This window comes from Crocuta crocuta, unplaced genomic scaffold (assembly GCF_008692635.1).
Source record: "Crocuta crocuta isolate KB4526 unplaced genomic scaffold, BGI_CrCroc_1.0 scaffold217, whole genome shotgun sequence".
NCBI lineage: Eukaryota > Metazoa > Chordata > Mammalia > Carnivora > Hyaenidae > Crocuta > Crocuta crocuta.
In genome coordinates this window covers 1,775,771-1,802,220 of record NW_027532208.1, presented here as the reverse complement: position 1 = coordinate 1,802,220, position 26,450 = coordinate 1,775,771, and the positions used below count along the sequence as shown (strand labels likewise).

The 26,450-nt window shown below is 45.1% G+C and overlaps 1 protein-coding gene across 1 annotated transcript; it reads right to left on the bottom strand.

Annotated features, from left to right (window-relative positions):
- Positions 1-20,909: 20,909 nt before the first annotated feature.
- Positions 20,910-24,846, bottom strand: CCL26 (C-C motif chemokine ligand 26). Its single transcript, XM_077777954.1, has 3 exons — positions 24,630-24,846; positions 24,427-24,541; positions 20,910-21,122 (listed from the first exon to the last, which is right to left on the bottom strand). The coding sequence occupies exons 1-3, from the start codon at positions 24,700-24,702 to the stop codon at positions 21,026-21,028; spliced, it is 285 nt and encodes a 94-aa protein (XP_077634080.1). The 5' UTR covers positions 24,703-24,846; the 3' UTR covers positions 20,910-21,025.
- Positions 24,847-26,450: the final 1,604 nt, after the last annotated feature.

Below are 26,450 nucleotides of genomic sequence, written 5' to 3'. Positions count from 1 at the left end.
GAGAGAGAGACACACACACACACACACACACACACACACACAGAATCCGAAGCAGACTCCAGGCTCTGATCTAGCTGTCAGCACAGAGCCCGATGCGGGCGCGGCCCACGAACCGTGAGATCATGACCCGAGCCCAAGTCTGATGCTCAACCGACTGAGCCACCCAGGCGCCCTGATTTTATACCAGTTTCACTTATAGTTTTGAATTTATAATAAATCTCAGTTTTACTTTTTTTCTTTTTTTTGCATTGTGGTTGGTTCCGTGTAAGATTTTCATTTTGAAAATTGGTTTCAAAGAAAACAAACAACAAAAAGATGTGAGGGGGTGGGGCGGGGCCTGGAAAAGGGACAGTGCCAGCTTGCCCCAGTGTCGGGGTAGCTGCGGCCCGCACCAGCCCTACGTTATAAGCACAAGAAGGAGGAAGAATCCCCTAAAAGCAGGGGGAAAATGAAAAAAGTTCACGAGAAAGACCAGATATTATAGAATCAAAGTGCTTCTAAGCGCTGGAGCTGCAGAGCTTGAAAATTACACACCGAAAAATACTGAACCGGCAGGCGCTTCTAGTGACCCCAGAGGCAACGTGGTGTATTAGGCATGAGAGTTAGCAGATCACTGCGTCAATTATTTTGCAGGAACACAAACTGAGGTACTGCGGTTCATATGAACGTTGGGTTGAGCCTGACTTTTTTTTTTTTTTTTAATTGTTGTTTTCTCTGGTTCTCAGTCTTCATCTCCCTTCTTCACCTCTGATTCCACCCAGTTACCACATGGGATTGACTCGCTCAGGTGCATTAAACCCTCATCCTTTTCCCTGAATATTGTACCCTGAACCGTTCGAGTAGGACTGCTATTCCCCTGCTGGATTTCGGAACTGTTCAATATCATGTCACCTTCACAGCGGACGCTCGCTCAGTGTCAGCCTGTGAACTCATGTGTGTTAGGACAGTTACCACATTCAGGGCTTCACAGCCTGCGAAGCGTGCAGAACAGGTGTCCGTCCAGGGCAGAGTAGCCTACCTTGGGAAATAGTCCTACCAGAGAAAACATAAAAGAAACCCAACCTATAGTTGATTGACTTAATACACCACTTCAAGACTGGAAAAGGTCCTTTTACTAAAATCCCGGGTGGCTAAAATCTAGCCTCAAGGAAAACAAAGGAGCAAGTGGTTTACACTGCAGAACACTTTTTGGTTATAACAAGGGAACATTTGATCCCGTGGGGTTTTTAGTAAGGAAGATAAAGTCCTGCGGTAAAGGATAGAGTGGTATAGGGGTAAGTATGTCAGCCCAGGAATTAGATAATAAAAGTGCTATGACTCCTGATTGCCTTAAGATGTCACCTAACTTGTGTGGATCTGTTTCCTCACCTCTAGAAAGACTTGGTGAGTTTCAGATTTGGCCATCTTGGACTATATGGGATAGATTGGGCATGACCCTTCTTGATTGAAATTTTCCCTGCAAGACGTAGGCAGGATGTATCTTCTAAGGTAAGAAAATACTGTTGGGGTGCCTTGGTGGCTCAATCAGTGAAGCTACTGGCTCTTGATATCGGCTCAGGTCATGATCTCATGGTTGGGAGATGAGCCCTGCATCCGGCTCTGCACTGCTCTCTCCCTCTCCCACTGCCCCTCCCCCTACTTATGTGCACTTATGTACCTGTGCTCGCGCACGCGCTTTCTCTCTCTCTCAAAAAAAAATACCGTTAAAGGTCATAACTGCTGCTGTGCAAATTTTGCTTTCTTTAGAAATTTCTACTCTTTGAATGATGTATATTGGTATATTTTTCTTCCTTCCTTCCTTCCTCCCTTCCTTCCTTCCTTTCTTTTCTTTCTTTTTTTGTTCTTCAAACAGAATGTTTACATTTGACTTACCCACACATGTCCTGGAAATAAGTTTCTGCCCAGTACTTACTGCTGGTTTATACATTCCTAAAGTCGATTTTGGAAGATCGGACCATGCCACAGAGTTTTTTTATAGTAGTTGTTTTAACTTGTATAATTGTGTCCAAAGTTATGTTTTAAAAAGTGTTAAGGCTCTTTGTAAAGTGATTTGTTTTAAGCACATTAAAGGTTGTTCAAGCATTTAAAAAATTTAAACACTGAGAATGGCTTTGAAAATGCTTCACATGCTAATAGATGCTAAGGAGAATATCCCTGACCTTGGGTGGTGGTGGGGGGCAGCATCCCGCAGGACAGCTAGGGTGCTCTCCCCGCCCCCTTACCTGGGGGACCTCTGATCCAATCCTCCCCCCACCCCCGGAGCTCTGCTCTTGACGTTGGAATCAAGTTGTACCAACCAAACCCTAGAATGCAGGACCTCCCATTTCCAGACTTCTTAAGCTCCATCAGCAGGGGTCAAGAGGAAGCCCATCATCTCAGAGTCCATATCAGCTTTTCTGGGGCTCCTCAGTGCCCTCAGGAGCCAGGAGGGAGGCCTGTCCTCTAGGAGTAAGCCTGCCCCCCCATCTGCCTTCATCAGAAGGGGCTCACAGAGAGTGCACTAAGAGTAAATCCACCTTCCCTTGGCAGAGGTCAAGACTGAGACTCACTCAGAGGAACCAAGCCACACCTCCAGGGGTCTTACCCTCCACCCAGGGGTCAGCAGAGGGCCCACCACCCACCTACCCCCACCCTGGCCTTGCCCCTACTATGTGTCTTGACTACACCGGTACTACTACCTCTGGGCCTCTTACCTCCAGTGGCCCCGAGAAGCAGCCCAGGCTCCCAGCTCATGCCCCAGGCTCTTGTCCCCACCCACCTCCATCCAGGCCCATCTGGTTCCCATGTGCTACCTTCTCCCCAGTTCTCAAAACTCTCCTGTATACTCTGGAGCTCACATCTATCATCAGCAAAACTCCACCAACTCTCAAGCTTTCCCTCAACCTTCCTTCCCCTCTTGCCCAGAGAATCCTGGCCCTCCACTCAGGGCAGCCGGCAGGGGTGGGTGGTGGTGATCTCTTTCCCCCACACCCGACCCGACCGCTGGGAGATAGGGTAGGAGTCTTCCCAGCTGCTCAGGGTTGCATCATCCCTGCCCCCTTGCTTCAGATCAAAGCTTCAGCTCCTCCCAGAGGGCGTCAGCTGCACTGCCTGGCACTCCTCCCTGCTGACGCCATTTGCTTCCCCTCCCCCAAGTAACTGTCCCTTCCTTCCCAATCGGATCAGCTGGGCCTGTCACTTTCTGATACTTTTCCACCTTGGGAGCTCACTGACCCTGAGAGATGACCCCTCCCTGGGTCAGCTAATTCCTAGAGGTAGCAAACAACTCACGTGCAACTGTACCGTCCATACACGAACCAGCCACCCAGAATCTACACCCCAAGCACCTCCTCTATGGGGTTTTCACGCTGTGGGCCACTACCCACCTGCCCTGATCACCCCAAGGCCAGGTACCACACAGCTAGAGGCAGCCGCCATGACCCAGAGCCCACTGGAATTGTTCAGACTAGGTCTGCTTATCCTGCCCCACCTGTTTCTTTCCACAGAAACCATAATAAAGGCTCTTGTTCAAGTTTCCTGACCCCCTCTGCCTCTCGACCAGCCGTGGTGCTTCCGCGTGTGGCTCCATGTCATTTCCTGTTCTCCACCTAATCTCAGCCATCCATTTCCCAAGCTCATACCCTTGACCTCATAAGTACCAATAAATAACTCAATTTTGTGCTTGCCTCTCACTGGCCACCACCTCCTGTCTTTCCACCTTCCTTCCCTGGAACCCTGACTCCAGCTCCCTGGAGCCTGCAATCCTTCAAGTCTACGGCCTTTTCGTGGTTCTCCTCCCCCCCACCCCCACCAACCCCACTCAGCCCTCCTCCATTACTCTCTCAGTAAAAGCCAAAATCCCAGGTGACTCAGTAGGTTAAGCATCTGACTCTTGATTTCGGCTCAGGTCATGATCTCATGGTTCATGGTTCAAGCACCATGTCTCTGGGATTCTCTGTCTCTCTCTGTCTGCCCCTTCCTCCCATCCCTGCTCATGTGTGTTCTCCTTCTCTCTCTCTGAAAATAAATACACATAAAAAAAAAAGAGCCAAAGTCTTGACAGTAAGCCACAAGGCCCTACATGCAGTGTTGCCCATTATCTCCAATGCTACGTGCCACTCCTCTTCACCCCCTTCATCCTTCCTTCATTACACTGTCTCCCCTAGCAAAACCAGACACACTTCCACCCCAGGCCCTTTGCACTGGCTGTTGCTATTGGCTAAAACATTCTTCCTTCAGATACCTGCAGGGCTCATCCCTTTACCTCCTTCAAATCTCTGCCCTGATGTCACTGCTCAATGAGGCTTTTCCTGATCACCCCTAATCACTCCCTGGCCCCCTTATTTTGTTCTAGTTCTTTCAGAGTTTTTAGCGACTAACACACTATCTAGTTTACTCATTTATTATGTTTGTTGCTTATCATCTATCTCTCCCTCTAAAACGTGATCTCTGAGAACAGAGATGTTTCTTATTCGCTGCCAGATCCTCAGCATCTGGAAGGGTGCTTTGCATATAATAAGTGCTCCTTAATAATTAGTTAGTGAATGAGCAACATAGTGGCACCTTCTCCAACTTTTTCATCGCAATAATAATAAAAACAAGACGAGCAGCAGCCGACTTTGTTACTCGCTGACTCTACACGTCAGGCCTGTGCCCTCAACTTTTTATGCGTCATCTCGTTCAGTCCTCGGAGCAGCACCGGGAGCTTGGTATCCCTACAATCTCCGTTTTCCTAGAAAGGAAATGGGTTAATGGAGGATCATGGTCAGGAATTTATCTCCGATCTCCAAATTGATGAGTGGTGACCCTACGATCCAAACCCAAGTAACCTGAGTCCCCGCTCTCAGTACCTCGGTTCCATCACGTGTGTGGAAGGTCTTCACACAGTTAAACTGCTTCACATGTGGGAAGAATGCTTGCAGGGGACACTGAGGCCCAGGAAACTGCTTGGTGCAGACACGCTGTCAGTCAAGCACCTTGAATGTGCTGGGGTTGCTTGGGAGGAGAAGGCGGGGAGTGGATGAGGCAGCAACCTGGTTCCTCCCAGGCGAGCCCAGCCAGCTCCTGGGGTCTCTCTGCCTGGGCTCTAATGCACTCGACTCTAATGCACTCGATAGAAGCCTGGCTCCCGGGAGAGCCTTAATGGACCCACAGAGTCACAGCTTCAGCTGGAACAGTGCATTAATAATGGAGGAGACAAGGTCATTAACAAACAGAGCAGGGAGGTAGAGAACAGAAAAAGAGAGATTGGTTTCTAAGGATCTATCCCCATTCCGGCAAATCCTTGCTCTTGTCTCCTCAACCACAGCTTCTTTCTGCTCTGTTCCAGGGTCCTGTGTCTGCTGAGCCCCCAAAACGTCTATATGGCTGGGCTCCATACGGAGCAGAATCCATATGTCCACCAGTTACCTACGCCTATGAAGTGGTAAAATAGAATCAGGCTCTGATAAAGCCAAATGCTATTCTATTAGATGATGCTTCATTTTCTCTGCTTGACTTTAGTCCCCACCAATATATTCTTTCTTTTCTTTCCGAGCATAAGGGAGACTGACCTTCTCTTTGTGGTGCAATGGGTTGTGAGCGGGATGGACAAGTGTCCCTATGGGTCATGGCACTTTGCTGCTGGTTCAGAGTTCTGTTTACCCTGCGTCTACGGTCTGGAAGGCCCGGCTGATTTGGAGTCCCTGCTGGCCTGGATCCCTGAGTGTCTCCATGACCAAGGCTTACTGCCCGCCCATGGTGGACGTGTGGTATGAGTGGGACATAAATTGAGATTTGGGCCAATTTGTCTGCAGCATAACTTAACTTATCCCACTCATCTCAAAGGAGGTTGTGACAAAAGCTCATTATGTGGGTCCTGGCATATGGATGTCACCTCATCCCTGTTCTTACCTTTCCTAACGTTGCACTGTAGTATTTACTACTTTGCATCATGATGATGTATTTCTGGGTCTATACTTCTCCCTAGCACAGGAGTGCCACAGGCTAGAGACCATGGTTGTTGGCCTTTGAATTCTCGGATAGCATCTGAGCACCCAATGGTTTGTAACAAATGTTTACTGGATAAATAAGTCAAGTATTACTGACTTCTGCAAGTTTAAAATTTTTAGAGCCTTAGATTTTAAAAAATTTAAAAAAATTTTTTTTAATGTTTTATTTATTTCTAGGAGAGAGAGAGAGAGACAGTGTGAGCAGGGGAGGGTCAGAGAGAGAGGGAGTCACAGACTGAAACAGGCTCCAGGCTCTGAGCTGGCAGTCAGCACTGAGCCCGACGCAGGGCTCGAACCCACGAACCGCGAGATCATGATCTAAGTGAAAGTCGGACGCTTAACCGACTAAGCCACCCAGGCGCCCCATTAAAAAATTTTTTTAATGTTTATTTATTTTTGAGAGAGAGAGAGAGAGAGCAGGGGAAGGGCAGAGAGAGGGAGAGACAGAATCCAAAGCAGGTTCCAGGCTCTGAGCTGTCAGCATAGAGCCCAATGTGGGGATCGAACCCATGGACTACGAGATCACGACCTGAGCCAAAGTCAGACACATAACCAGCTGAGCCACCCAGGCGCCCCTAGAGCCTTAAATTTTTTAAAATCTCTAATTGGAGGGGGGGAAATTCCTAAGAGGATTGTAGGGAATGAAAAAGAATCAAGGGGCTATGGGAGCGTTTTATCCTTTAAAATTATGTGAACGTCAGAAAAAGTTTTGTGAATTAAAGAAACCAAGGCCTCCAAAGTTGGAGTGCCTGAATTCAAGCCAGGACTAAAACTTGAGATTTTGATACTTAAAGTCCAGAGTTGAAGAGGCCCTAAGAGGCCCTTCTAGAAGTCTCCTCGGAGGCATGAACCGCACGCATCTCCAGGGACCTACACGGGTATGCTCCTTTTTTGCCCAAATGCAACTACAGAGCGAGGACTCACTGCTGATGTCAGTGAGTCACTGCAGAGGGGCAAGTGTCTCTTGAGATTCCCATCAGCCTGAGACCGGTCAGAGAGGCCCTTGGGAGCCAGTAACCAGGGGACAGAGCAAGCACACCATACCAGCTTCCAGAAGTCACTTTGGGAGCATATGCTAGCCAAGTAGCTCAGGATTGCCCACAAGGGACCGAGAGATTTGTTTGTTTCCTAATTAGTAAAGCATTTTTCTGACGTTTTGGTCTGAGGTCCAAGACTTTCAATTTTGTAGCTGTGCAGGGGGCGTCACGTTGGTATAAGAAGCATGAGGAAGTGGACAAAACCACAGGGCGTGGGTTAAGGGACTCGGTATGGCCTGCGTTCCACCGCTCACTGGAGCGTGACCTCAGACCCACTGCTTCACGTCTCTATTTCTGTTTCCTTGAAAATGGGAGCCGTTCTGTCTTACTGACCTCACAGGATTGAGGAATATGACAATTGTTATTTCATCACACTATACAAACAGCACTGTAATTATTTGTTGGCATGCCAGCCCTCCATTTGACCGTGAACTCCTAGAGGTCAGGCAAAGCCCTTGCCACTTTTATACAGAGTAAGCAAACATGAATGGTTGTTCAATGGATGAAAAGAAGAAAAGGATCAATGAGAAGAAGAACCAGGTACCTTCTGGACAAAGGTGTTTTCTACTGAAATAGCCTTACCAAACCCTGCCCATCTTTCAGTACCCACCTCCAGCCTCCCTCATGAAGCCTCATCTGCACACACTGGTCTCTGTTTTGGATTACTCATGAACGTGCTTTCATGCAGTGACAGAATTCAGGAGTTCTAAAGAATCCTCTCTCTCCCTGCCCTTCCTCAGCGCACCTCTGTCTCTCTCTCAAAAATAAATAAACAATAAAATTTTTAAAAAAGGAAACTGAGTCCCAGTAGATGGCGTCTCCAGTCAAACTCACACACGTCCCTTATCTTGTACGGTGTCTTGATTGCTTTGTGTGTATTTCATTGCTCTCCTCCCTTCCAGCACCTCTAACCCCTAAACTGTACCTTCTGAAGATTGAACTAAGTCTTCCTTTTCTCATCTTTCCCCTGCCCTCCTCCTGGTGCTTGCACATGACCTTGGATCTCAGGCAGATCCTCAGTAAAGACTGGTAGAACGAACTTTGTAAATCCACCAAGCTGTCAGGTAGTCTTTAAAAAATGGTGGGAGACTGTTGCCATCTGCTGGTAAGTTTGTGGAACTACAGCTAAAGGTCGGTCTTGCGGTTGAACCCATCAACGTGGGTTTGGTCTTGAACGCTTGCATGGCTCTTCTCCTACATATATCACTCGGACTCAGAGTTGAACCCGGGCAAAGGGTGTCTGGTAAAATTTTGCCTCTGGTGGAATAGTCCACAAACGTTTGCAGAGTCCTTCATTTGTGCAAAGATATTTAGATTTAACCCTTGACCTCTGGGAGCCTGCGTTCAGGTAGAGAGCTAAGGCTATCAACTCTATTATAACTGTAAACAGGTACTACCATAGTTGGGGAAGAAAATATGCCCGAGTCCTCCAGAGGCAAGAAGGCACTTCTGCTGTTTGGGATCATGGAGGAAATCACTGAGATCCCGTGGAAAATAGGACCTTAACATTCTCATCAAATGGGAGAGGCATTTGGCATTTTGACACTCGGGTCTAGTTTGGCGAGTAGAATTTCGTCACGGAGAGACTGGGAATGGAGAAGGGATGTTCTAGAGGAGGAAGTAACATTTAAGGGATGGAAGGAGATGACCACATGAAGGCCTGAAGCAAGCGAGGGGTTGTCTCAGACAATTCAGGAAAGCAGAGCGTCCCAGTGTGTTGGGTTGGGTGAGCGGTGGGTGAAAAGCTGGAAAAGTAGGCCGGGACCTGGTCCAGGAAAACAGACGTTGTCAGGCCCCACTCATGCCCTCAGGCTTTACCATGTACCCCAGCCTGCCAACCTCTGCGTCTCTTTGAGGGCCCCCGCTGGTGGCTGCACTGCCCTCATACACAGCAGGTAGAAAGTGCCCCCTCCCCTGGCCCCACCCCCGACCATCAGCCAATGACTGGAGGTGGTGTATAAATACCCTGGCTCCCTTCCTCCCTTGCTCCTTGTTTGGGAGAGCTCTGAGACATGTATTTAACTACCATTTCCCAGAGGCCCCCAACAGGATCGAGCTCAGCTGCCTATGGTCGGTTGTAACTTGCCTGACAACACACTGTAGCTGCCTTCCTGTCCCTGTCTCACTTCCCTATTTCCTACTGGTGTCCCCTGGAATCACCACCAAAATCTATTATGTGCACTAAAATTCTTATCTCAAGGCTTAGTTCCGGGGAAACTCTATCTAAAACATCACGAAAGACCCTGGGATGCTAAATTAAGAAGATTGGACTTCATGGGGCTCCTGGGTGGCTCAGGCAGTTACACATCTGGCTCTTGATTTCAGCTTGGGTTGTGATCACACAGTTGGTGCATTGAAGCCCTGCATCCAGCTCTGTGCTGACAGTGTGGAGCCTGCTTGGGATTCTCTCTCCACCCCCGCCCCTCTGCCCCAACCCTGCTTACTCTCTCCCTCAAAATAAAAAAAGAAAGAAAGAAAGAAAATTAGACTTCAAGTAGCAAGTGCTTCTTTAAGGCTTCTTTAAGGCTTCTTTAAGGTCATCATAGCCATTATTCGCAGACAGTGTCATACACTGTCATCCTCCCTACGTGCTCTCTTGTGACTGGGGGGATCTTCCAGACAGTCTTTTTTTTTTTTTTTTTTAATGTTTATTTATTTTTGAGAGAGACAGACACAGAGTGTGAGTGGGGGAGGGGCAGAGAGAGAGGGAGACACAGAATCTGAAGCAAGCTCCAGGTTCTGAGCTGTCAGCAGAGTCCGACACAGGGCTTGAACCCACAAACCATGAGATTATGACCTGAGCTGAAGTTGGACACTTAACTGACTGAGTCACCCAGGTGCCCTTCCCAGATGGCTTTAATAGCTGGATACATATTGCTATGCACTAACTCAAGATTGCATGTATCTCAATCTTTGTCCTCACTTGAAGATCTAGCCCAGCCTAGTACAATGCTGTTTGGAGATTTGTTTTGCTTCTACTATTGGCCACAAATTTCCAAGCTTCCTTCTTCTATTATTTCTTTTCTGTTTAAAGAACTTCCTACAGCCCTTCTTTTATTACAAGAAGCCAAGATTGTCACTTCTATCCAAGAGTGATAAGGTATCCCTCTCTTATTAATGAAAGGATTAAATATACCATTAAAAGACAATGATTAGCAGAACAGATCTTTTTTTAGTGACCCAACTATACGCTGTCTATCTACAAGAAGCTCACTTCAAATATAACAATATAGGTAGGTTAAAAGCGAATGAGGAAGAAAGACGTAGCATGCAAATATTAATCAAAAGAAAGCAGGAGTGGCTAAATTAATATCAGATAAAGTAGGTTTCGGAGCAAAGAAAATTACCAGGGACATGGAGAGACACTACAAAATGATAAAGGGGTCAATCCACCAAGAAGACATAGCAATCTTAAATGTGTATGTGCCAAACAACACAGCTGCAAAATATGTGAAGCAAAAATTGAAAGAAGTGGAAAGAGGAGTAGGCATATCTACAGTTATACTCGGAGACCCCTCTTTCAACAACTGATAGTGTAGCAGGATTCTCGCCCAGAGAGTTGTGACACCGAGCCTTTTTTTCCCCCAGGAAGCAGCTTTATTCCTGCTGTCATCGCTCATTTGGGTTTGTACCTGAAGAACTGAGCTTTGAACACTACGTGGCACAATGTCTTATACATTTTTTATTTCTTTGTCTCCCAAGTATGGTAACACACAAACGTGCAGTCTGATTAAGTGGTCTCATGTTTCAAGGTCAGGAGGGGTGTTGTCACATAGCATATAGCCAGGTTGCCTTGAGTTTTGTTTTTGTATTTGTTTTTGTTTTTCCCTCTCCTTAGGGAGGGGACCCTACCACAAAAGAAAAACTGCTACAGAAAATCAGCAAAGAAATAGAAGAACCCAACAGTGCCATCAACCAATAGGATCTAACTGATGATAAGAGACATTCCACCTAAGAATAGCAAAGTACACACTCTTTTCAAGTGCTCAGAGAGCACATACCAAAATACACTATATATTCTGGGCCATAAAACAAACGTCAAATTGAAAAGAATTGAGGGGTGCCTGCTTGGCTCAGTTGGTTAAGCGTCCAACTTTGGCTCAGGTCATGAACTTGTGGTTCATGAGTTCAAGCGCCATGTCAAATGTCACGTGTCAGAGCCTGCTTCAGATTCTGTGTCTCCCTTTCTCTCTGGTCTTCTCCCGCTAGCACTCTGTCTCTCTGTCTCTCTCTCAAAAATAAATAAAGATTTTTTTAAAAATTTTAATTAAAGAAAAAGAAAAGAATTGAAATCCTACAGAGTGTATTCTCTGACCATACTGGAATAAAACTACAGATCAATAACAGAAAGATAAAAGACACTTGGGAAAAACAATTGGTAACTAAATAAGAGAATTAAAACAATCCATGGACCAAAGAGAAACTCTCAAGGGAAATAAATACACTGAATTGAGTGGAAATGAAATTGCAACATATTAAAATGCATGAGACACAGCCAAAGCCGTGTCAAGAGGGAAATGTACAGCATTAAATGCTTACGTTAGGAAAAAGGAAATGTCACAAATCAATCATCTAAGCTCCTACCACAAAATAATTAGAAAATGAAAACTCTCAACAAAGTGGGTATAAAGGGAATGTACCAAGGGGCGCCTGGGTGGCTCAGCTGGTTGAGTGTCTGACTCTTGATTTCAGCTCAGGTCAATGTCTCAGGGTCATGGGATCAAAACCTGTGTCAGGCTCCATGCTGAAGGTGGAGCCTGTTTAAGTCTCTCTGTCTCTCTCCCCTGCTTGCTCTCTCACTCTCTCTAAAATTAAAAAAGGGCGGGGACTCTATTTCAGTGTAATAAAAGGTCATATATGACAAGCCCACAGCTAACATCATACTCAATGGTGAAAAGCTGAAAGCTTTTCCTCTAAAACAGGGAACAAGACAAGGATGCCCACTCTTGCACTTTTATTTTTATTTTTATTTTTTTTTCCTTGCACTTTTATTCAACATATTACTGGAAATCCTAGCTGGAGCAATTAGGCAAGAAAAAGAAATAAAAGGGACACCTGGGTGGCTCAGTCGGTTGAGCGTCCGACTTCAACTCCGGTCATCATCTCACAGTTCATAGGTTTGAGCCTCAGAGAACCTGCTTTGGACTCTGTATTTCCCTCTCTCTCTCTGCCCCTCTCTTGCTCGTGTTCTGTCTCTTCCTCTCAAAAATAAATAAACATTTTCTTAAAAATTAAAAAAAAAAAACTTAAAAAAAAGAAAAATAAATAAAAGACATCCAAATTGAAAAGGAAGATATAAAACTGTCACTATTTGCAAATGGTGTGATACTATATGTAGAAAACCCTAAAGACCTCACCAAAAAAATAAATAAATAAACTGTTAGAACTAATAAATGAATTGAGTAAAGCTGCAGGATACAAAATCAATACAAAAATCGGTTGCATTTCCATCCACTAACAACGAATTCTCAGAAAGAGAAATCAAGAAAACAGTCCCATTTACAGCTGCATCTAAAAGAATGAAATACCTGGAAATAAATTGAACCAAGGAGGTAAAAGATCTTTACCTTGAAAACTATAAGACATTAATGAAAGAAAACTGAAGAAGACATAAAGAAGTGGAAAGATATTCCATGTTCATGGATTGGAAGAATTAATATTGTTCAAATGTCCATACTACTCCCAGCAATCTACAGTTCAATGCAATCCCTATCAAAATTCTGATGGCATTTGTCACAGAAATAGAACAAAACAATCCTAAAATTTGTATGGAATCACAAAAGACTCCGAATAGCCAATGCAGGCTTAAGAAAGAAGAACAAAGCTGGAGGTATCATGCTCCCTGATCTCCACTATATTACAAAGTTATACTAACCCAAACAGTATGATATTGACATGAAAATACACCCATAGGTCAGTGAAACAGAATAGAGAGCCAAGAAATAAAGCCACACATATACAGGCAATTAATTTATGACAAAGGAGTCAAAAATATACAGAAGAGAAAGGACAATCTCTTCAATAAAAAATGATGTTGGGAAAACTGGATGTACACATGCAAAAGAAGGAAAGTGGGCCACTGTTTTCCACCATATGCAAAAATAAACTCAATGAATTAAAGACTTGAACGTAAGACCTGAAACCATGACACTCCTAGAAGGAAACATAAGTAGTAAGCTTCATGACATCACTCTTGGCTATGAGATTTTGATTTGACATCAAAGCAAAGGCAACAAAAGCAAAAATAAACAATCAGGACTACATCAGCCTAAAAGCTTTTTGCACCAACAAAGTGAGAAAGCAACCCATTGAACGGGAAGAAGATATTTGCAAATGATATATCTTGTAAGGTGTTAAAATTCAAAATATATAAAGAACTTAGGGCACCTGCTTGGCTCAGTTGTTAGCGCATGCAACTCTCGACCTCAGGGTGGAGGGTTCAATGCCCACGTCGGGTGTGGAACCTACTTTAAAAAAAGTGAGGGGCACCTGGATGGCTCAGGCGAAGTCATCTGACTTGGGCTCAGGTCATGATCTCACAGTTTGTGAGTTTGAGCCCCACATTGGGCTCTGTGCTGATAGCTGGGAGCCTGGAGCCCCCTTCAGATTCTGTGTCTCCCTCTCTCTCTCTGCCACTCCCCTTCTCATGCTCTCTCTCTCTCTCAAAAATAAATAAACATTAAAATTTTTTTCTAAAAAAGGAACTTCTACAACTCAACACAAATTACAAATAGTCTGATTTAAAAATGGGCAGAGGACATTTTAAAAATAGACGTTTTCCCAAATAAGACATGCAGATGGCCAACAGATATGTGAAAAGATGCCCAACATCACTCATCATCAGGGAAATGCAAATCAAAACCGCAATGAGATATCACCTTACACCAGTCTGAATGCCTAGGATAAAAAAGACAAGAAATAACAAACGTTGGTGAGGGATGTGGAGAAAAGGGAACCCTCGTGAGCTATTGGTGGAATGTAAATTGGTGCAGGCTCTATAAACATCAGTATGGAGGCTCCTCCAGAAACTAAAAATAGAAGTACCACATAATATAATAATTCCACTTCTGGATACTTACCCAAGGAAAACAAACACATGAATTTGAAAAGATATATGCATCCCTATGTTTATTGCAACATTATCTACAATAGGCAAGATATGGAAACAACTTAAATGTTCATTGATAAATAAATGGATAAAGATGTGGTATATATACACAGTGGAATATTACTGACCCCTGACAAAGAAAGACATCTTGTTATTTGCAACAACATGGACGGACCTGGAGGGTCTAATGCTAAGTGAAAGAAGTCAGACAGAGAAACACAAATATATGACTTCACTTATATGTGGAATGTAAAAAACAAAATCAACCAACCCACATACACACCCAAAAACAGACTCAAACACAGAGAACAAACTGGTAGGTTTCCAGAAGGGAGGGAGTAGGGAGATGGGACGAAATAGGTGAAGTAGATTAAGAGGTACAAACTTCCAGTTATAAAGCAGATAAGTCATGTGGATGAGAAGTGCAGCATAGTGAATATAATCAATAATATTGTCATATGTTGTATGGTGACAAATGGTAGCTATACATATTGTGGCCATGAGTAACACATACCATTATTGAATCATTACATCATACACCTGAAACTAATAGAACACTGTATGTCAATTATACTTCAATAATTAAAAAAAAAAAGAGAGACGTAAGTAGCATAAAATGTTTTTAGGTAAACTTTTAAAATAGTTTTCCCAAATATTTTTGGTAACTTGAAACCTTAAAGTTTTGAATGCATTGATGAGTTGAGTTAAATTCGTTGAATATCCAGATCATTTCCAAATACTATAGAATGATAAAACATTACTGCACATAGCATTATCTACTTCTTTCTTATCATTACAGAGAAACGTAAGATATTTGGATCCATCAGGAAATGATTCATGCCACATTGAAAACTTATAGTATGAGGAAGTACATGTTCTAGACGTTATGAAATATATTGGTAAAAGTGCCCAACCTAAAATATGCTGATGTAACAGATACTTCACAATTACTTACTTAATTTTTCACTAGAAATTCAGGTTCCTCAGGGTTAAGAATTCTAATTAACCCTAATTCTAAAGGTTAATAATTCTAATTCTCATTAAGTATCTAGAAATAATAAAGGAAAGAACTTGGTAGGCCAGGAAAGTAGGCATTTTTGTTGTTAGAAAAGGTAGGAGGTATAGAGATGCATTTTTGTTGAGGGAAATAAAAGTGCTTCTGTCTAAAGTAGAGCTGGGAATTTCTCAGGGAAAGAGAGAAGGGACAAACTAAAATAAACATAGCAGGTTGTAGAAGGTTTGTAGAAAAGGAAGCTCCGGAAAAGACTTGAATGTATGATCCAGCTACATAAGATTAAATAACTCTGGAATGAGGGTTTTAACAATAAGCTTTAACATCAATAGTGTACATATGTAAAAGTAAACCTAATTTTCTTTTATCTCCTGAAAGGACAAAGTTTTCTCAGATTATTGGTCTGTCTTTGATAAGACACTGTGAAGGCTTGTCTTTACCTTTTGAAGTAAACTGTCTTAAAAAAGAAAAGAGTATGTTTCATGAAAATAATTTCCTGTGTTTGCTGTCTTTATCGAGTGCTTGATTACTTAAGTAAACTGAGTGTTCTAGATATTAAAAGATCCAAGTTTTTGTTCGGCACTATGTGACTTTCTAAATTTGCTTTTAACATTTATTGTCACCATGGTTAAATGGATAACTAAGTGTTGGTTTATAGTGACCTATGATTCTGTTTGACCTTGTGTGTTTTTTTAAAAATCCTTTTAATGTTTATTCATTTTTGAGAGAGAGAGAGAAACAGCGTGAGCAGGGGAGGGGCAGAGAGAGAGGGAGACACAGAATCCGAAGCAGGCTCCAAGCTCCGAGCTATCAGCACAGAGCCCCATGCGGGACTCAAACCCACGAACTGTGAGATCATGACCCGAGCCGAAGTCAGACGCCTAGCCGACTGAACCACCCAGTCACCCCTGACCTTGTGTTTTAAAACCTTTTGATATTTTTGACCAATTTCCCCAAAACAAATTCGAAATACAGTCTTTTAGACCTTGAGTTAACTTTGAGTTTTTCCAGAGGGTCTCTGGAATATCTCAAAGGATTTGGTCTACTTCTTATAAAAATGGAGATGTTGGGGTGCCTGGGTGGCTCAGTCAGGTAAGCGTCTGACTTCACCTCAGGTCGTGATCTCATGTTTTGTGGGTTTGAGCCCTCCATTGGGCTCTGTGCTGACAGCTCAGAGCCTGGAGTCTGCTTCAGATTCTGTGTTTCCCTCTCTCCCTGCTCCTCTCCGGCTCATGTTCTATCTCTCTCAAAAATAAATAAACATTAAAAAAAGAAAAAAATTTTTAATTAAAAAAATCCCTAATTCCAGTCATTATCTTAAAAAGTTGTATGTTATAGAAATAACCATGTTTTCTTATCAATTCCATTGTAATAAGCTCTCATCAGGTCTCTAATAATGAACATTTCTAGGGGCGCCTGGCTGGCTCAGTCAGAAAAGCATCCAACTCTTGATCTCAGGGCCATAAGTTCGAGCCCCATGTTGGGTGTAGAGATTACTTAAATAAAACTATAAAACATTATTTTAAAAATAATGGACATTTCACGGGGCGCCTCGGTGGCTCAGTCGGTTGAGCGTCCGACTTCGGCTCAGGTCATGATCTCACAGTTCGTGGGTTTGAGCCCCGCATCGGGCTCTGTGCTGACAGCTCAGAGACTGGAGCCTGTTTCGGATTCTGTCTCCCTTTCTCTCTGTCCCTCCCCCCTCATGCTGTCTTTCTGTCTCAATAATAATAAACATTAAAAAAATAATGGACATTTCTAAGACTTTGGTCATTTCCAATTATTGTCTTACACTGATGCTTTTAGCAAAAGTATAGCTACAAACATGATTTATCTTCAAAGAGACTCATGGAAAGAGCTCCAGCAAAGTGCAGATTTCTGCCCCTCCCTCACTCATGCTCTTTCCCTTGAAAACAAAACAAAAGCAAATAAAATAAAATAAAATAAAATAAAATATTGCTGGCTCTTTAACTTTTGCTTTCTAGAAAAGAGGACACCTTTCCTCTTAAGCTATCTATGTTTTATAGCAATTTAGTACAATGTGCTTTTGTGAACAGATGAAACTTTTGTCTCTCTCTCCCTACCTGATCCCTCCAGAATTCGGAAACTCTTGGAGTTCACTTTTGCCCAACAATATAATCAGTTATTTCATAAGTTCAATGAAAATCTGTTCTCCTTGAAGCAGAAACAATTTGAAATACCGGCTATATTACCAAGACTTTAACTGGATTGTCATATTTAAGAGAGATGTGTGTAGGGGCGGCTGGGTGGCTCAGTTAGTTAAACGTCTGACACAACCAGACACAACCAGACAGCTTTAAGGGAGTAAAATGGAATTCTATGGAGTGAATAGAGTCCTAGCCTCAGAGGCTTTTAAAGGTTCAATATGAGGAGTGCCAGAGTGGCTCAGTCAGTTGGATGTCCCACCCTTGATTTCTGCCCAGGTTATGAGACCTAATCTAGGTCATGACCTAATCTAATTAGGTCATGACCTAATCTAATGGTCATGAGATTGACCCCTGTGTTGGGCTTCGTGCTGGGTGTGGAGCCTGCTTGAAATGTTCTCTTTCTCCTTCTGCCCTTCCCACAATATGAGATCCCTTTAAATAATTTCAGCAAGGCAGTCTTACACGAGTTTATATAATCACTATTCTTGCTACACTTAACATAAGTAATCAGGCCAAGCAGAATGCAAACAAATCCGTTTAACTGTGATTATCTTTGGAAAAAAATAATGGGGGTGTGTGTGCCTGGGTGGCTCAGTCAGTTAAGCGTTAGACTTCGGTTTAGGTCATGATCTCGCGGTTCGTGGGTTCGAGCCCCGCATCGGGCTCCGTGCTGACAGCTAGCTCAGAGCCTGGAGCCTGTTTCAGATTCTGTATCTCCCCCTTTCTCTGACCCTCCCCTGCTCACACTGTCTCTCTCTCAGAAATAAATAAAACATTTAAAAAAAATAATGGGGATAATTACAGAGAGAAAAATTACATTTGCACCTTCGTCATTATTAGATTCTAGTCCTATTTACTGTCTCTGAGGTTTTGTGACAGATAGGTAAATTAAACTGGATCCCAGATTCTTCTGGTTTCCTCAAATATCTGGCTATGACTCTCCAAAATAACATTTCCCATTTTATCCCACCCTTCTGATTTGGGATCGCTAGGAACAAAGACTGCCCTTGAACCTCTTTGAACAAGACTATGCCAGGCCCTCCTCACTGCTTGGATGGTAGCAGACCCCAGAAACCAGAAGCTTGGGTACAGATCTCACAGCTAAAGAAGCCTCCACCTGACAGCTGGTCTTTTTTTCCCACCCCTTAAGTTTATTAATTGATTTTGAGAGGAGAGAGCGAGAGAGCAGGGTAAGGGTAGGGGCAAAGAGAGGGGAGAGGGAGAATCCCAAGCAGACTCCTCAGCGCAGAGCCCCAGGCAGGGCTCAAACTCACAAACCGAGAGATTATGACCTGGGCTGAAATCAAGAGTTGGACGCTTAACCGACTGAGCCACCCAAGCGCCCTCTGACAGCTGGTCTTAAACAATCACTGGAGACCCTCTGCATCAAATGACTGGGAAGAGAAATAGCTAACATCAAGGTAGACTGCTCCCACCCAAGATAATTTGAACGTGAAACTCCTTCTTCCCATTCACTCCTTAACTCTGACATTAGCCTGGAAAGGTAACACCATCATCGGTATCTCCCAGGCCATTGCTCAGGGGGATAATCTCTGGAATTTAGAACAGTTTTTCATTTGGGGCTAGGAGAAAACCTAGCCTACCTGAGCCCTGGTCTTTTGATCTCCTTAGCTGGTTACCTTCAGGTTTCAGCTCTTGATCTAGGACCACAGTGCAAATTGGGTTTATTAACCTGCTCCTCGTTTGTTTTGTACAATCATTTTTTAGCCTTGTACCTGCTGCCCATGAAACCCTTTGTAGAAATGGGTGATGCTGGCTCAAAGCTTCAAGATAATCTCTAGCGATTACAACCTTGATAAGATATAGACTTTAGAGGGTGAACGCCCAAAAGTTATTTCTCTTACCCTTCCTTGTTACTCACACGGTGGTCTTCAACGATTTCCATTTGTGAGGCACTTTCCCTTTGACATTCGATGTGACACTCAGGAAAGGCGTCTTTCTGGCATCCAGGGACAAAACCACTAAATATGGAAAGACTGACTCCTGAACAATGATGATTTCGAGGAAAGATCTTGACCCAAAGGGGGGAATGTGAAAGTGAATAAAGAACATCTCATTCAAAAATGGAGCAGGGACTGAGACATCTGGCTGTCTTGCTCAGTAGAGCATGTGACTCTTCAATTCAGGGTTGTAAGTTCAAACCCCATTTGGGCGTGGAGCCTATTTATTAACAACAAAAAAAGGAGGGGTGCCTGGGTGGCTCAGTCGGTTGGGCGTCTGATTTCAGCTCAGGTCATGACCTCACAGTTCTTGAGTTCCAGCCCCCCATCAGGTTCTGTGCTGACAGCTCAGAGCCTGGAGTCTGCTTCTGATTCTGTGTCTCCCTCTCTCCTGCTCACACACTCTCTCTCTCTCCTTCAAAAATAAATAAACATTACAAAAAAATAATAATAATAAAATTAAAAAACGAGCAAGTAACCAAAAAAGAAGAGGGCTCAGGCATCACCACTTCACACAACCCAGCAGGAAGAAGGGAAATTTCCAATCGCCCAGCAACTTCAAGCTTCCCTCTACTGCAGCCAATGAGAAGCCACAGCCAATGAGAAGCTACAGCCAATGAGAAGCCACAGCCACTTCTAGTTCTCCTTTTCCTCCAATGAGCTTTTTTGTTTCAAACAACCCTTAGCAACTGCCTCCTTTACTCTTTAGAAGGTTGAACTCCTTCTTTGTTTTCCAGACTTGCCCGTGGTTCTCCGTAGTTTGCAATTTCTCTACTATTTTAGAATCAACTCAATTGATGCTCCATAAACTTTGTGGTTTAGNGGCGTGGTGGCCAGGGGGGGGGGGGGAGGGTGGTAGGGGGGAAGGCAGAGGAGAGAGAGAGAATTTTTTTTTAATGTTCTACTTTATTTTTGAGAGAGAGTGCAAGCAAGGGAGGGACAGAGGGAGAGAAGGGGACAGTAGATCCGAAGTGGGCTCTGCTGACAGCACAGAGCCTGATGCAGGGCTTGAACTCTCGAACCACAGGGTCATTACCTGAACCAGAGTTTGATGCTCAACTGACTGAGCCGCCCAGGTGATGAGAGAGAGAGAGAGAGAATCTTAAAGTCTTAAGCAGGCTCTACACTGAGCCCCTGACATAGTTCTCAATCATGTGACCCTAGGGTCATGACCTGAGTCCAAACTAAGAGTTGGACACCACCCAGGAGCCTCTGTTGTTTAATTTCTAAGGTTGACAGTAGATAGACAATATTTATGTTTATTGGCTGACACCTTATGAGCAAACACTGCCAAACATGGAGGCATTTCATTTACGCAGCACCAACAGGCCATGGGGGGGTTGCACGGAACTTCATTTTCCAAATAACATAAACTTACCTCTCTAAATAACGTGAAAACACTTAATAGGCATTTTGCCAAAACATATTAAACTTCCCCTCGGTTTCTCTCTCTCTCTTTCTTTCTTCCGTCCTTTCTTTCTTTGCACAGAAACATAAGGAAGAATTCCATACCGGTGTAGTGTCGGTGCAGGGAATGGGGGGACCTGCCAGGCAATCAGCCAAAAATACTGACTCTCTTTCTTTTCTTCGAAGAAGACTTGGGTTTTACTGAATAAGAATGTTTAGGAGTACATCAAATCTTAATGCAGCCATCTTTATTAAAACCTCTCCTCCTCCTTCTCAGGCCCACGAAGACAATCTCCAGGCTCCACCAAGGACCCCAATCTCAAGAGCGGGGTCCAGGCATCGTGGGGCTCAAGATTCAATAGGTCACCGTTGCTCCTGTGCTCTGAGTAAAGAAATGTATCTTTGCACCCATTTTTCCTTTGGGTGCGCACAGACTTTATGGCCTTTTTTGGTGGTGAATCTGTAGAAAAGAGAAGCTGACGTTCAATACTGAGAACTATTCCCTCCCAAAGCTATGGAACGGGAGGGTCAGCCACTTGACTCTTTGGCCCTGCTGCACGTGTTACACTGTTTCTGCTCTCTCTTCTGGTCCTTCTCTCCCCTCGGCCTTGTTTTCTACTGGAGACATGGTCTCCAGGCTCACCTTCCCCAGGAAATCGTTCCCAACAGCCCTAGTCCGAAGCATGTAACCTGTACCGGGCCTCTTAATTCTTCTGTTTTAATGGAAGTTGAGACATAATTGACACACCATGCAATTCACTCATGCAAGTTAGGGGTGCCTGGGGGGCTCAGTCGGTTGAGCACCCGACTTCGACTCAGGTCATCGTCTCACAGTTTGTGCGTTCGAGCCCCGCGTCGGGCTCTGGGCTGACAGCTCAGAGCCTGGAGCCTGCTTCGGATTCTGTGTCTCCCTCTCTCTCTGCCTGTACCCCGCTCACGCTCTGTCTGTCTGTCTCTCTCTCTCTCAAAAATAAAACATTTAAAAAGATTTTAAAAATAAAGCATACAACTATAATTCACTGGTGTTTAGTAGATCCACGGATGATGCAAACGTTACCACCACCCAGTTTAGAACCTTTGCCTCAACCTCCCATGAGGAACCTTGTATGCATCATGCTGCTTACTTCTTCTTTCTTTTTCAGTCCTTATTATTTTTAATTCATGGAATTATAGCACATCAGATCTTCAGGCAAAAACAGGAGATAAAAGCCTGTCATGCTGCTTAATTCTTAACCACATTATCCTGAGCTGTTTGCCGTGGCCGCTTATACAAGATTCCCGCATTCCTCACAACGCAAGCACTCGTGGAGAGTGTGTGTGTGGGGGGGTGTCCTGGTGATATCCCTGAATGTCCTCCAGCATTCTGTCCTCTGAGACCACTCGTAGGGTGATGAGACCGAGGTCAGGGGTGCTCTGGCCTGGAGCAACTTGCAGGTCACCACAGTATGTACAGGGTCTAGGGCAGGCCCTAACACACACAGGGAAGTAGAGCCCAAGGGGGGAAGGGTGAATAAGGGAGAGGCAGGGCTCTGTGAACCTTTGAAAGCACAGCTGCAAATTTCTCTGACATCACTCCCACTGGAAGAAACTTAGGTCAACCTCAAGGACTCATCGATTGGTAGCAGATTGTGGAAGAGGTGACCTCACAGGCAAAGTCATAGAAGGTTACGGAGTTTCTGCGGAGTTCATGGGGACACCTATGCTGGAGCTTAGGACCACCTTGTTTGTTTGTTTGTTTTCCTTTTAGTGTTTATTTAGTTTTGAGAGAGAGAGAGACAGAACACGAGTGGGGGAGGGGCAGAGAGACAAGAAGGTACAGAATCCGAAGCAGGCTCGAGGCTGTCAGCACACAGCCTGATGCGGGGCTCGAACCCACAAACTGTGAGGTCATGAGCTGAAGCCTGACGCTCAACCGACTGAGCCACCTGGGAGCGCCTCCCTTCCCCGTTCTTCCCTGTCTCAAAACAATGACATTCAGGTCGGTCTCTGGAGCCCCTTGTCTCCCCTTCTGCACCTTTCTCTCTCTGACATTCAGGAACTCCACGTCCTTGGGAGCAGTGACCAGTGCCTCCTGTGTATTTACACTTAAATATTGTAATATTTATATATTACGTGATATATAAGAGTTTGCATTTGCTGACCATTGACTCTGTAGGCACAGTACCAAATGCTCTGCGATAACCTCACTGAGTCCTGCCAGGGGCCCTGTGAGCCCTGTGCTCTCTCTCCTGCTACTGGCAAGCCTGGCATGGTTTGGCTCCTGTCTACCTGTCTCCTTGTCCACACGTTCCTCCCGCCCGGCTGCTGCTCTGCTCTCCGCCTGGCACATCCCTCTTCCAGCCTTCCCTTGTCACCGGGGCCCCTCCCACATATCCTGGGGGGGGGGTGTCTCAGTGTCTATGTCATGTCCCCTGGGAGACCTCCACACCAAGTCAGGTTCTCGCGTGACTATGAAGAAGGGCGACAGAAGATGCTGCCCCCAAACCTGCCACTTTGAGGATAAGTTTGAGCAAAAGATACTTAAAAACAAAACAAATCCCAGCAGGTGCAAGAAGGGTGTTCTGACCTCCTCTCCCCCCCCACCCCCCGAAAGCGGGAGATGGAATTCCCACGTGAAAAAAATGCCCTTCCTGTGCGAGGCGGAAAGAAATATTCCTATCCCCAGAGACAGGAAGTCAAGGCCAAGAGAATTCTTTACAAACAGACTTTGTGAAGGTGGCTCTGACCATCCTGCAGAGCCCCGGATTTTAGTCACATTTCCACAGTTGATGCTCTTTGTTCAAGCTAGCATCAGAGCATCTGGGTTTTGGCCCCTTCTTTGGGCCTTTGCTTTCCTATGGGGGCTCCCATGTGCCCGTAAACATTGTGGGGGTTTCTTGGCTCTTAACCTGTCTTGTGTCAATTTCCTTCTCAGGCTCAGCCAGAGCCCCTAAGAGGGTAGAGACAAAGTTTTGCCTCCCCTGCAATGACGAATACCCTCCTGCTCTCTCTCTTCAGCACGGTCACGATTATCTATTTTGTGCAAACACCTGGTAACACTGTTTTCTTATACTAGATGTAAGGTCTATAAGGGCTATTTGTTTTCTTCTTAAAAATTTTAGTGTTTATTTATTTTTGAAGGAGAGAGAGAGAGAGACAGAGCGTGAACAGGGGAGGGACAGAGAGAGAGACACAGAATTCGAAGCAGGCTGCAGGCTCTGAGCTGTTAGCATACAGCTCGATGCGGGGCTCGAACCCATGAACTGTGAGATCATGACCTGAGCCAAAGTCGGACACTTAAGCGACTGAGCCACCCAGGTGGCCCCTCTCTTTTTAACAATTTTTTATTAAGTTTATTTATTTGTTTTTGAGAGAGAGAAAGAGAGACAGAGAGAGCAAGCAGGGAAGGGGCAGAGAGAGAGGGAGAGAGAGATTCCCAAGCAGGCTCCACACTGTCAACACAGAGCCCAATCCAGACTCAAACTCACAAGCTGTGAGATCATGACTTGAGTGGAAACCAAGAGTCAGACACTTAACCAATGGAGCCACCTAGGCGCCCCTGTTCTCTCTTTTATACCCAGCACTTAGCACATTGCTTGGCACATGTCTGGCACTTGGGAAACCAAGGCTCAAGGGTCACACTTGTTAGCGGTGGACCCGGGGTGATGACCCAAGTTACCAGGTTCCTATCCTGAGACTCATCCTGGCATTGTGGGGGTCTGCCTGGCACCCATGCAATCACGTGGCCGGGAGGACCCCTGAAAGCCCAAACAAGAAATACTCACATCACGGCCGGCCGGGAGCAGCTGTTCCTGGTGAATTTATAGGAATGCACCCACTTCCAAGGAAGGACCTTGTAACTATATTGGAAGCAGCAGAACTTGGCCACATCGCTGCCACCTAAAAGACAGGGAGAGGAAGGAGCTTGGAGGTGGCGCTGTGCTTTTCCTCCCAGCCTGCACGAGAAGGGAGTGGGACAGCAGCATACGTATGGCGACTCCGAGCTGGACACTCAGGATGAAGATCAGGAGAACAAGAAAGCCAACAGAAAGGCTCTTCATGGTGCTACGAGCTGGCCCTTCACAGCGTCCTCTGAGGTTCCCCTGACTCCACCGGACCCCTTTTTTACAGGGCTGAGTCGTCCCTGAAGAGAATTCCAGAGAATTTTATGGTTGAAGCAAAAACAGCTCTTTTGGCCCTATCATATAGGCACAACTTGTCACCAGAGAAAGGAGACTGGGACGAGAGGGAAGGTCCTCCGAGGGAAGGGGAGGAGCCAGCACCCCATTGGGAGTTTCTCCCCCCCCCCTCACCCTGCGCTCCTGTCCCAGTCCATGCTTTGCCGTTTGAGAAACAAAAGCAGAGGAAATGAAATAATAATTCTCGAGAACTGACTTAAATTACCTTAGAACACAATTGATGTTCTGGGTTGACTTCTGGCTCTTGACCAAAGCTCCCTTCGCTTCCTAAACACTGCTTATCTCTTGGTGAAATACAATGTCAGGACAGGAGCACAGAGCAGCCCAGTCATGATCATGAATGTTGAAAAATAATGCTCTGGCCTGTGTCTGTCCTGTCTTCTCAGTGCCACACATCAGCCGACACACAGTGCCAGAGCCACTTGGGGACACTTAGAGCTCTCCCTTCAGGGGTAGAGGATGTCACAGTTGCCTGGAGCCTGAACACACACACACACACACACACACACACACACACAACTATATTCCCTGTTCCTGCTTTGTACCTCCTGGGCCAGGCTTTTTGGGAGGGGTACCCAGGAATCTATATTTTAGCCAGATGTGGCTAAAATGGGGAAAGTGAATTCTAGAATGGGGCAGTGAATTTCCCCCAGAAGAGTCCTGGGGAGGGGGCGGGAGGGAGGTAGAGAGGGACTTGCAGGTCTGTGTTTCATGACACTGAATTCAGTCATATCCACCCCCGTCCTCAAGATGATGCCCCCCAGGGCTTTAAATTTTTGAGTTTAAGGTAAAAGAAAAAATCCGCTAGTCATCTAGGACCATAGAATTTTTCAGAACTATCTGAGACCCTTTGAAACAGCGCATCCCCAACCACCCACCCAAGTCATCCAGACTGTTCTGACTACAGTTCTGAACTCACTGGGTGACCTTGTCACAAAGTAAGACAGCTCAGACTTTGGCAAAGTCACTTTAGGTTCTTTTTTTAAAATTTGGCTGAAATCTGGGGTGTCCGGATGGCTCAGTTGGTTAAGCGTCCGACTTCAGCTCAGGTCATGATCTCACTGCTCGTGAGTTCGAGCCCCGCGTCAGGCTCTGTGCTAACAGCTCTGAGTCTGGAGCCTGCTTTGCATTCTGTGTCCCTCTATCTCTCTCTCTGCCTCTCTCCTACTTGCACTATCTCTCTCTCTCTCTCAAAAATAAACATTTAAAAAATCTTTAAAATAAATAAATGTAAAAAACTTTTTTTTAATTTGGCTGAAATCTATATTTCCATCGCTTCTAGCAATTCACCAGTTCTGTTTAAAAGTGACTAATTTCTCTTCTTTTGGAAGATGAGGAAATTGAGGTTTGGGCCGATTTGAAGACCATTGTTTTAGTGGTTTGTGGGTTCCCCACAAACAGGAGAGGAGCCAGGGACCCCAGTGCAAGCAATTCGTGAAGGAGGTAATCCCCGAAGACGCCAGTCGAGGAGAGGGGACGGGAGGTGGGGGAAGGGAGGGCACCCACATAGAGGCAGGTGATCACACAAGCAGCACAGTGTGGGGGTGGCTCTGAGGGGCTGGGGGCACCCGTGCAGAACAAGCCTGACTTGGCCCAGCGGTGGGGTGAGG